This window comes from Sceloporus undulatus, chromosome 3 (assembly GCF_019175285.1).
Source record: "Sceloporus undulatus isolate JIND9_A2432 ecotype Alabama chromosome 3, SceUnd_v1.1, whole genome shotgun sequence".
NCBI lineage: Eukaryota > Metazoa > Chordata > Lepidosauria > Squamata > Phrynosomatidae > Sceloporus > Sceloporus undulatus.
Window position 1 is genome coordinate 17,285,327 of NC_056524.1, and position 12,656 is coordinate 17,297,982.

Sequence of the window (12,656 nt, forward strand, 5' to 3'; positions counted from 1 at the left end):
TATCTATCTATCTATCTATCTATCTATCTATCTATCTATCTATCTATCTATCTGATTTGGCTCTAAGTTCCTTTAGAAGGCAGGGCTCTCAGTACCCATGAAACCACTCAACACAAATTCCCTTGCCCTCCCAGTGCCATGCTGTTGTGCCTTCATATCGTTTCTGACTTGTGGCAACCCTAAGGCGAACCTTTCGTAGAGTTTTCTTGGAAAGATTTGTTCAGATGAGGTTTGTCATTGCCTTTCCCTGAGGCTGAAAAAGTGTAACTTGCACAAGGTCATCCAGTGGGTTTCATGGCTGAGCTGGGAACTGAACCTTGGTCTCCAGAGTTGCAGTTCAACCCTCAAACCACTGTGCTACACTGGCTCCCCAGTGCCATAGGTATGGGGGGGGGGGACGGGACAAAATACAGTAGGCATATGCTAATCTCAACTGGAAATATCAACCAGAAGATGGGAGCCCATACACCCAAGGCCCAGCTCCTGGCACTCACTGAGGAAAAGACATTCCATTTCCTTCTTCCTAAATGTTTTGCTCTCCCTCTCTCTCTACACACACACACACACAGTTATGGAGATAAACATAAAGGAAGACTGTATTCTCACTAAAAAGAAATAAACTTAGTTCCTGAGAGTCTCCTCTATCACACAATGATTTTGAACTAAAGTAGACCCACGAAACCAATTGCTAAGTGACCAATCAACACTTACTTACCTCTTACTGATTCTACCCTAGTTGGGACTAGCAAATGAATGAGTGCAACAGCACCAAGAAAGCCAGTGTCCATTAAAACACACACACACACACATTTTATTTGTATTAACAAAGGCAGTAAACATTAAATAAAATTTAGTCTGCAACCCTATAGCTACTTATCTAGAAGGAAGATTCACTGAACTTCCATTTGAATAAACATGTATAAGACTGTACTGTTAAATATTAAGCATGAAGCTGCCTAAATTCAATGGGGCTTACTTCAGAGTACATGTGCACAAGACCACATTGTAAAAAAAAAAAAAAAATTACTTAGCCTCATTAAACAATTAAAGAAGCTTGCCCCTCTTGGTTTGTGTTCTGAATGCATCTGCTTACATAAAGCTGGTGAAGGAAAGAAAAACAGTTTTACTTTTGGGGGGAAATAAAACTTCGAAAAGGGTGCCAAGTTACATTATCTTCACAATATTTGATCCGCCAGTTGCAACACAGCCGGAACTAAAAAGCCAAAATACCCTGAACAGTTAAAGACAAGACAGTCCTAAGAAGTTAACGAAAACATGAAAGAGCAACTCGCCTCCGTCTCCCTCCCCAGCATAGCGTCTGGGGCAGAGCAACAGTTTACTGCTGATTGCGATAAGATGATCTGCACAGATGACTCATCTTCTGCCTAACCTAGTCTCCTTTGCAATGTCAGACTTAATATCATCATCATCTCCAACTACTCGGTCATCAACATTTTGAAGCTACAGCAATTTCCTACAGTGCGTCACTGCAATGAGTTAGTCATGTTGGGCCAGGGCATAGTAAACATTACTCCCTCGCCCTCTCCCTCACCACCACCACCCCAAAACAAGATAGGAAGAAGCTTGGCAAAACAAAGTAAAAGTATGACATTAGGGTGTGAATCCTATTGTTAGTCCTGACTAAAACAAGCCAACTGAACCAAGTTGATTTAACTATGGCCCGAAACAGATGGTATGAATAACGTGGTCCGTGGCTGCACTGGGGCCGTGCTGGGGCCACGATAAGTGCACATGCCTAGCCCCAATCCAGGCAGCCACTGAGGTTTTGAACCAGGCTGGCAAAAGCAGCTGTATTTTACCGCACCTTTTTGGCCTGGTTCTTTGGGGAAAGGGTCAGGTGCTGTTGCCCTCTGTATTTGGAGCATGCATCATCTAAATGCTACACCTTGAACACAGCTGGAAACCGTGATTTTCAGCCCGTCTGTTTTGGGCCTATGTGTTGACTTGCCAGTCAACAATTGCTTCAATTAGGTCTAATGCAGCTTTTCCAGAGCCAAAAAAAGGAGCTGCATGTAGCTGTATTTAACCGCTCCTTTTTTGGCCGTTGCTGCAGCAGATTGAGGCAACAGAGTGCGGCTGCCACAGAGCCAATCCAACTTTGTCAGGGGTGGCTTGGAGCAGCCTATTTCGCCCCTAAGTGATTCTAGAGGCAGCTGCTGTTTACCTTGCTTTTAGGCAGGAACACACTGTTAGATTGGCAAGTAGAGAACCTGACTCTTCTCCACTAAAACTTTGTGTATAGTATTGTTTATTGCAGACACACTGACACTAAAATTGTTTCTCCAGCATTCTTTCAATATCTTTCCAGTGTCAATGCTGCTTAAAAAAACTAATATCTAGATAGAGAAGGAGGAGGAAAGAAGGCATACATGATTGTAAAAAGGAGTTTCTTTGTCAGAGGCTTGGTTAACTGAGGTCCAAAATACACTGCAGAAATAATCCAGTTTGAGACTGCTTTAAATGCGCTGGCTCAGTGCTAGGGAATCCTATACAGTCAGCCCACACCGTACATGGGCTTCCCTTACGCGACTTTCAGCCTATGCTGAAGCCATGGTACAATTTAATGAGCATACTGTCAAGACCATGTCACACCCTGGTCTGGAAAATGACATGGATGTGGCCACTAGGAGGAACTGGAGCAAAGGTTACCACAGTTCAAGTGGCAGGTGCATGAGTCTGCATTTGGAGATCTGTGCAATATGAAGTCTGATGCAACATGCACAGTAGGTGAAACCAGCCAGAGATGTGCATCATGGGAATTATTCTGATGTAACAGGTACTGGGTATGAAACCAAGCCAGGTTTCATTGGTGGCATGGCTGTCACATCACTACTGGAAGACCACCTATATAAGGGAGAAGATTACAGTCTCCATCATTGGATTATTATAGTCAGTGGTTGGTGAAGCACTATGTAAGTTTGTATAGCTGTGAGTATTCAAGACGACTGTCTGATACTCTGTGCAATCTTTGTAAATATTCTGCAATAAAGATTAAAAGCCCTTGTTGAGTGAAGTCTGGCTGTCCAGAGATTCATTCCTTCAAGGTGAAAGCTGCAGCCTGTAGGTGGAAGGATTTTTCCTGTGCCATTGAGCCAAGACTCTTCACAGAGACCATCTTCTAGGCGTTCCTGCCTACGTGCATCAACTCTGCATGTGTGCATGCTTGGCACAGCTTGTCTGCATGCCCCAACATGTACGCAGTTTTCCCCTTATGCGGGGGAGTCTGGAACAGATCCCCCGCATAAGGGAAGGGCGGAGTGTAGTTTAATGTGGCACCAGAGCTCTCTGACAAAGGCTAAATGTCTCACAAAACTACAGTTCCCATAATTTCTAGCATTGTACCAGGGCAGTTAAAGCAGTCTCAAACTGGATTGTTTCTGCAGCGTGTTTTGGACCTGAGTTATACCTGTATCCCATTTTCAAGTGATTTTGTTTTAGCTTTTATTTGCTACCACTTAATCGGATATACACATTTTCCCCCTTGCACAAATGCTCTGTAAGAGACTTTTTATTTTATAATGGTTAACATATTCCAAATGAAATTTTATACGCCAACTTTCCAGCTGGGTTGTCCAAGTAAGCCAATGGTAACAACATACCCTCCAGCTGTTCCAATTTGGCAGGCTTTGAGACATGAGGGCTTTAGTCCACACTTAGCAATGAGTTACTGAGATACTTTGGACCCATCCTTCGGTCCCTAACCCTGACCTACCACATGGCACCACACAGCATACACACATGCCATTTATTACATTGTGCTTATGCTGAAAGCCGCAGAAGGAAAGCCCACATATGGCGTAGGTTCACTGTACTGATTTTGAGAACTAGCAGCCTATGCAGACCAGCCATTAAGGCCTGCCTGGGGCAGAGTCGGTGCATGGTGTCCATATGACACACGTCCCGACTCCACCCCAGGGCGGCATAACACCGCGCACCACTCCACACAGACCACAGTGTCACGGCACTCCTCTGGTGCTGCGTTTACACAACGCAATACCAAAGGATCACATTAAGCCATGGCACCATGGCTACTGCACCCTTTCCAGGACATGCTAAATCAGGGCTGCAGCATGCAGTTGCCACGGCCCCGATCCAGCGCAGCTTAGGGTCGGTCTGCACAGCCCCCAAGTGAGTTATTTGGCTATTTTTCCCAAAGCATTCACAAATGAATGTCACTTCTCCTCTAAAACACATTCACTCAGAGAGACTTGCATACAAGCTCAAGTCAACAAGTGGGCTCACATCTTCTCTTTTGCAATATGGTGCTGGGAGGATGCAATCTGAAGCAAAGTACATCACTACATTGATATGTTTAAGCCTTCCACATATCACTTCTTTTCAACTGCTACACCCTAATACTCTGCTTGTTCTATCTTTACTAAGCATCTTAGTTTCCAAAGCAACAGTAAATGTCTTGCAGCATGCCCGCTAGTGAAAATTTCTGGGTGGTAGTGAATGAATGTGTTTCTCTCATTCATTATGTTGCAGTTCCAAACCCAGATTTTTTTTTTGTAATGGAACCATTATGTCATTCAATCTTACTGCAGTACCACACAAAAGTTTGGGGAGCCACCCTAAAGATTGTGAGGGTGCTCCTCTACCACTATTGAACTCATTTACCACTGTAACCAACAAACAGGCCTGAGTCAACTCATCTGAGGATTCTTCAAGAAACTGAGTTAGGCTCAAGTACTTTACATAGCAATAAAGGACCAGGATAAAGTAGGGCATCACTGATAGCCCCAGATACTGTATCTGCCTTATTTTGGACATATGAAAAAATAATGAAGAAAGTGTGCTTAGAGACAGGTTATGCTGTGAGTTGATGGTTCTCAATCTTCGATCCTTCAGGTGGTTTTGGGATTTCAGCTCCCAAGATCTCTGACCAGTGGTCATGATGGAATTCCTGGGAATTAAGGTCCAAGACATCTGGAAGACCAAAGTATGAAAACTACTGATATAACAAGTACATTTTGTGACTGGATTGTGACATTTTGTCCTGACAGAGGCTGCCATGAGTGCGCCAATGGGGCACTCGCGCAGAGCGATGATGCACGCATGGCACGGCAATGTTTAGACACTGCACCGTGCTTACATCATCATATGGATGGGGCTGTGTCATGATAGCGCCTCTGGTGCACAGTAGGGCTCAGGAGCATGCAGTCACTCTGCACTCCCAAGCCCTAAAATCAGCCCCAGACTGCTGCTTTCCAGCAGCCTGTACCGGGCCTTTGTGACATAAGCAAGTACATTTTGTGACACTGGATCACAGATAAGCTTTCATTTCCAGTATCCTGGCTTTCAGATGCTTTACCCAACATGAAATAACTAGTGTTGAAATGGTAGATCTGTGATCACAGAACCACATGAGGCCTGCTGGGCAAGAGCAGAGCATATCCTAGTCCACCATCCTGTTTCTCATACTGACTATTCAGATGCTACTTAGAAGCCCATAACTAGGACAGAAGGACAACAGCTCTCTCCCCTTTTCCCTTAAACTGACATTCATAAGCAACAAATTCCCTTAAACTGACATTCATAAGCACTCTCTAGTCCAGAATAGACAGAATGATTTTTCTAACAAAGGTGTGGGAATCATAGGCCAAGTGCAGCTCTGTGGGTGAGATTCACTATGCTCCTTAAATCCCATATGATCTGCCAAGCCCCCTCCCCAAATCCTAACTCCATCCTCCCAATATTTTTCAGCCTCCGGAATAAAGCTAAAAATGCCATCAGGGTATGCGGTTACTCTTTAAAAGGCTATCATGTCCCCAACTCCAAAACAGCAGAAAACCAGGAACATCTCTGAAACCAAGTGAAGATCATGGCAAAATGAACCATTAAGATTCTCACCAAGGCAGAAACATGCAATACAAGGCAACTGAATAAGCAAGGCTAGTGAAGATGTGAGAGATCTAAAATAGTGCTTTATAATTTGTTGCCGTGGGTAATTTACTATACAGTAGTTGACATGAATAAATTTTTTCCTCCAAAGGAACAGAACTGCAACAAAGAACTAAACTAAAGCAGATCAGATAGCCATCACTTTGGCTCCCTCTTCAGGTCCAAATGAATACTTCATTCAGTATCCCAAATCCATAAAAAGTCAAACACTCTCACTGAAAATGAATAGGTACAACCATCAAGTCATTGATCCACCTAGGCCAGTACTCTCTTCAGAAACCAGAAATATCTTTGCAGAGTCTCAGGCAGGTGTCCTTTCAAGCCCTGCTAGAAGATATATTTTAATATATGTTTTAAAACTTTATTTCCTTAAGAAGGAACTCAACGTGGCCAACATGGTTTTTGTGATTGATGTACCTATCACAGGGTTTTCTTGGCAAGATTGTTCAGAGGTGATTTACCTTTGCCTCCCTCTGAGGCCAAGAAAATGAAACTTATAGTGTCTGACAAATTTCTACTAGCAAAGCAATCCACAAATAATGTTTTAAAATATTATTTTGCGTATTCCTAGATTCCACTAGATAGCTTGGCCCAGCAAGAAGGGTTTTAAGATTGGTTCCCAGGTGATGGTTTTTGCAGGTGGGCAGCTCCACGTGGCACAGGTGAATAGACTCAATCAAGGAAGTCATGGACCTGAGTTTGCAAGATCTAAGCAGGGTTGTTGACAATAAGGTGAATTGCAGGTATTCCATATATGGGATCATCATAAATTGAAGTCAACTTGATGGCAGTTAATAATAACAAAGCTCCATGTGGGAGGAGATTAAAACCATAATTACATTCCTTCAGCAATGCAAGCTCATACTAGAGCATGCCAGTACAACAATGCAGTTTGCTGATTTGGAACCTACCACAAAAACTAAGTTGCTCTTCATATCCAGATTTCAGGGGCATATACAAAACCCCTTCAAACAAGTAGGAAATGTTTTCCCCCACACATATCATATGTTTCATAAGGGTTTTTTTGTGGTTTGTCACACGAGTAAAATCTTGGGAGAAAGGGTTTCAATCCCTCTGTGCCCACATGTGTTGCCCTGATCTAAAGAAATGAACTGCAAAAATACTGTGCACAGAGAATATTCATTTCCTAACAGGATATTTTTTTAACTTACATGTTTGACATTTTCTGCCAAGAACACAATATACACGCTACAAAAGCCCAACTGGGTAATCACAAGGAAGAAGTCAACAATATACCTGTGAAGAGACAAAGGAGGAGAGAGGAGAAAAAATCATTTCAGTGAGTCGATGTTTGGTTTGTTGAAAGGCAGTAATTCTGAATACATATCAAATGCATTGAAGAAGCCCTTTCGGTGAGACAAGCCATTCACTGTCTTTTTTCTAAAGCACATACATTGACTAGACAATACACCAAAAATCATTCAAGTGTGAGATGAAATCTTTAAAAGATAGACACACAAGGAGGTCCAGTTTGGCAGCACCTCCCCCCCCCCCCCAAATGGAGGATAGGGCTCATTTCCCTTAAAATAAGTATTAAATGTATTTCACATTAGCTAAACATAGAAGGACATAGGAATCTAGTAGCATCTTTGAGACTAAGTGGGGAGCAGAAATGTTAAAGTAAGCTTTCATGTACTCAGTCCACAAAAGCTTATGCAAGAACTTTCTTATTCCAAGTCTCAAAGGTGCTACTAGATGCCTTTTTGTCTTTTCACACTAAAACAGACTAGCATGTCTATCTCTTGGAATATTATTTAAAATACGTTACTGCTCTTGGCCAAAGAGACCAGGTGTCTAATGCAGTCTCAGGTCCAAAACACACTGAAAAAATAATCCCGCTTGAGACCACTTTTAACTGCCCTAGCTTAGTGCTAGGGAATCCTGGGAATTATCGTTTACAGTGCCAAAGGCTAAATGTCTCACAAAACTACAGTTGCCAGAATTTCCTAGCATTGAACCATGGCAGTTAAAGTGGTCTCAAACTAGATTATTTCTGCCGTGTGTTTTGGGTGTCAGACAGATTCAGGCATGCATGACCACTTGACTGGGGCATCCTCAAGGGACAATGAATGTAGAGAGAACTTGCCTGTCACCAAAGGAAATTTTTTTCTTTGAAGAACAGCATTTGAGCTGCAAACAAAACTCAGCAGACAGCCTGGATTTAATGGGTCTACTCTAGGTAGGACTAGCAACAAAATTCAGGCCAATGAATTTTGTACAAAACAATAAAACAAGAAACAAAAAGCCACCGGCCATTCATTCTTGCACAGGTGCAAAAAATCTCATGCAATTACCATTTCTTCAACTGGAATCTTCTGTCAGGACAATATTTGTGGATAAGAATGAGAAAATTTGTGAATACACTTCCTATGTCTATCTTGAACCCACAGTACCCACCCACAAGAAATCTAGTAGAATATGTCTTTTCATCAATTACTACTACTATTCTGCCTGTTTCAGCACTATCTTGTAAGTGGGACAGATCAAAGATGTTCAGATTTTTGCAACTAAGGTCAATGCTGAATAAAGTTATCATTCAGAGTTTATTAACTCAAATAAATTTGCCTGTCATTTATTTTCATAGCTCTAGGCTACCCGTAGCACAGAAAACATGCAAAATTTCTCTTTTGTGAACAAAGAGCTGGCAATATTTTTTTTAAATGCGAAGAACTCAACCACCACGTTGATACTATTTATTTTTTATTTATTTTGTATTACAGGTAATTGAGTTAATACCGAAGTAAGCTTACCTTCCCCAATATGCTCGTTTTTGCAGTGAGTCAAAAGGCCCAACTTCCATTGCATTACTAACCGTGTCACTATATCCTAAGGGTGTCTTTTTCAACCTAAAAAGTATGAGGGGAAAAATAATTACTTTTACATCTAGGATTAATGAAAAAGATGAAAGTTAGCAGAATGGATTTTGCCGTGCCTAAAAAATCCCACAAAGCAGCGTAAGCATACAAATATTTGAAATTCAGAAACTATGGAAAGTGGGCATATATGGCTCTTTTATTATATATTAACATATATTAAGAAAGTGTCTAAAGTAGATATAACACTCCTTCCACAATCAGGAAGACTACAAAAACAAAACAAAACCTAGAAATATGTTTACTTATTTATTACATTTATACCCTGCCTTTCTTCCAAAGGAGGCATATATGGCTCTTTTCCTCTCCTCTTTAGTTCACAACAAGCCAGTTGTGTAACTCAGGCTTGCCTAAGGTCAACAAGTGAGTTTCATTGTTCATCAGGGACTAGAACCTTGGATTTGCCAAGTCTCAGTTCAATAACCACTACATCCTGCTGACTTTTCTGAAATAAAATTAAAAACTTCTATCAGGGAATGGAAAGATGGCAGGAATTTACTACATGTTTTCTTCTTTTTTAAGAAATGCCACTTCTAAGAAAGAAGTCTTTAAAACACTCAAAGGAACATAGCAAAAAGGGAATGTACTTTTCTAGATCTCCAAATAATCATCAGGGAGAGAATACAGAGAATTTTGGTTAATGGTATATACAATAAATGGAAGTTTGTTGTTGTGTGCCTTCAAGTTGTTTCTGACACATGGCAACCCTAAGGCAAATATCATGGGGGTTTCTTGACAAGATTTGTTCACAGGAGGTTTGCCAATGTCTTCCCCTGAGGCTGAGATCATGGGACTTGCCCGAGGTCACCCAGTAAGTTTCATGGCTGCACAAGGAATTAAACCCTGGCCTTCAGAGTCACAGTCCAACACTCCAACCACAACACTACTGTTGTTGTTGCGTGCCTTCAAGTAGTTTCCAACTTATGGTGATTCTAAGGCAAACCTATCATGGGGATTTCTTGGCAAGTTTTTTCAGAGGAGGATTGGTTTTCCCATCCTCTGAGACTGAAAAAATGTGACTTGTCCAAATGTGACTCACCCAGTGGGTTTCCATGGTTGGGCTGGGATTTGAACCCTGGTCTCGGAGTCATAGTCCAATGCCCAAACCACTACACCATGCTGACTTATAACTACACCACTACAGACTTAAAAATTCATGTTTGGGAATTCACTATGTTGAAGGATCCCTGTATTTAACATGTCACTTGGGGACTAGAAATTCCATGCAAGCAGGAGCAGTCTGGATGAGGAGAGACAAATTATTCCGTTCCAGCATCACCACAATGCTTGGTTTCTCTCTTCATTGAAGTAGGAGGAGAAATCACTTCCTCCAAAACCAGAGGTATAGTGTCAGGGTACACAAGCCAAGGCAGAGGGAAATTTTGATTCGCAGAAGCAATTATGTCACTTGCCAGCCTCACCAAGCTTCCATTCAATCCTCACAAAAGTACCTCCTTCCAGAGATGAAAAATGCTAGAATTAGGGCCCTATCATGTGACACAATTATAGCACTTTGACACCACTTTAACAGCCATGGTTGCATCTTATGGAATACTGGAGCTTGTAATTTAGCTAGCATGGAAGTGTGGAGTAAAACTCTCTCTCTATATGTGTGTGTGTGTGTGTGTGTGTGTTATTTGTTGTTGTGTGCCTCCAAGTCATTTTTTTTTTAACTTATGGTCCTCCTAAAGCAACCTATCATAGGGGTTTCTTGGCAAGTTAGAAGGGGGTTTGTCATTGCCTTTCTCTAAGGCTGAGAGGGAATGTAACTTGCCCAAGGTCACCCAGTTGGTTTTTGTACTCAAGCAGGGACTCGAACTGTGATCTCAGAGTCACAGTCCAATACTCAAACTACTACACCATGCTGGCTCTGATATAGTATAGCTATACAAAGTATTACTTTTTGTTGTTGTTTTATTGTTATTTTCATTTGAGTAGTCTTTGTGGTCATGTTTACAAGGTTGCACTCAGGCCCTAAAAATCATGAATTCTTTTCATACTTACCTCTGAGAAAAATACTGGCTACAGCGCACCAAAATGTGCATGCAGTGAATTGATACAATTCCAATAAACACAAGACTGATTGGTCCAAGCTGGAACAAAGGGGGAAGATGGACAACATTAATAACAGGAATTTGACAAAGTGAACTTACAGTACCTATCCCATACCATCCCTGAAAGCTAAAGAGAAATTGCTACCTTAGTTTAAGGCAGGAGCAGGCAATTATATTGGGTATCACAAACACCCCATTTTCCATCCCTGGGCCATACTAACACAAGGAACATTTTTCTAAAAATTCAGTTTGGTGACCTTTAAAAGGGGGATAGTGATGAAACTGTATTTAAATTGAGAATTGGTACTACTGCAGATACAACTTTCCATTTTTTTATCCTTCCCCTTAAATATATCTATTTCTTTATATTGGGGGGTCCAGGAAGACTCAGAAATTGCCCAGGGGCCACACACAAGGCATCAGTAGCTACATATGGTCTGTAGGATACACAGATGCCATGTTTAAGGCTACTTTTCTCTGGCAGTCTCAAACTGGTACTGGGGACTGAATACAGTTGTGTGTGAATATCTAAACTTTCATATTATTTTATAAAATAAGTACAGTAATTATTAAAGGTTAAGTTTCTGAACTTTACAGCAGGGGTGGGCAACTGTGGAAGGCAGCAGCTGTATCAGCACCTTGGAGGGCACCTTCCCCATTACACACACATCCCAAAAATGGTAATGGTTCCATATGCCTTCTAAGCAGCATGGGAGTAATTTCCACTGTGTTTTAGCTGTGCCCCCTTCCCATACCATTTTAGGTTTGGAAGGGGCCTTTTTAACCAGAAGTGAATGGAGGTCACTTCCTGTTTGTTTTTTTTTAAATGCCTCTCCTGAAGCTATATTGGCCCTGGGGGCAAAAATTTAAGGGAAATGCTTCCATGTCCCCTAGTGGACACTGTGGTACATTTGAGGGCAAAAATGGTTTTACAATACCACACACACACACACACAGACATATAGGCCCCAGGGTCACAAAAACAGTGAGGGCCACACTGCTGCATTACATTCACAGCTTGGAAAAGTTATGGTTTGGATCACGATCCCAAAAAAACAGCATTGCTTGGGGCTATGGTCCATAAAGACAACATTTCCAAACTTTGCTTGACAGCTGTAAAAAATGTTTTAAGCAGTATGTGAACTGTGAGTTGTCAGATGTCTCCTAACATAGTATAGTAAAAGCTAAGTGGATCGTTCCCCTTCCACTAACTTGGAATGGACTATCACTTACCACAAGGCCTGCATTTTTTATTGCGAGTGGAAGCCCTAGAAGTCCAGTTCCAATGTTTCCTTTCAAGAGATGTGTGAGTGTTTGGATAAACCTAGGCATTTAGAGAAGAAAAAAAACACACAATAGCATTGGTATACTGGCATAATGGCGAAACTGCTGGAACACAAACTTCCCAGGGACAGAAGATGAGAGGACACTAAGGAACCAGCAACCCCAAGAACAAGAGCTTGGAAAAGTTTCTTTTTTGGACCACAGATCCCAGAATCCTTTCCCCAACCAGTCTCAAAATTTAACTTTTCCAGGAGATGGTTACTTAAAAATTTCTTTTTTTGAAGTGGGAATTCAATACATACGTAATGCCCTCTTGATCTTCAAGTTGATATTTCTTCTCGGCTGGCAGCAATTCACTTTTATTTTCATCATCACTCTCTGAATACTGTTCTTCTTCTATTAAAGGCTTCATTACTTCCAGATCTGTTAGAAAACATATTAATGTCACTTTACATTTATTAAATAAACAGCACTAATAGCTCCCAAGATGTTCTGCCAT

General features: G+C 41.5%; 1 protein-coding gene and 1 long non-coding RNA gene across 7 annotated transcripts in view; one reads left to right on the forward strand and one right to left on the reverse strand.

The window, feature by feature from the left end:
* SLC36A4 (solute carrier family 36 member 4) overlaps positions 1-12,656 on the reverse strand; it is a 203,330-nt gene that overhangs the window by 142,223 nt on the left and 48,451 nt on the right. For 4 of the 5 annotated variants that reach the window (XM_042459980.1, XM_042459979.1, XM_042459977.1 and 1 more), the window contains exons 2-6: positions 12,460-12,580; positions 12,107-12,197; positions 10,824-10,912; positions 8,697-8,792; positions 7,098-7,182 (exon numbers count right to left, since the gene is read on the reverse strand). In XM_042459980.1, coding sequence (XP_042315914.1) covers positions 7,098-7,182; positions 8,697-8,792; positions 10,824-10,912; positions 12,107-12,197; positions 12,460-12,580 — 482 coding nt within the window. Of the gene's footprint in view, positions 1-7,097; positions 7,183-8,696; positions 8,793-10,823; positions 10,913-12,106; positions 12,198-12,459; positions 12,581-12,656 lie in introns of those variants that run through there. The other variant, XM_042459981.1, reaches the window with a different exon arrangement.
* Positions 1-12,656, forward strand: part of LOC121926750 — an 83,418-nt gene that overhangs the window by 61,529 nt on the left and 9,233 nt on the right. The window lies entirely within an intron of this gene.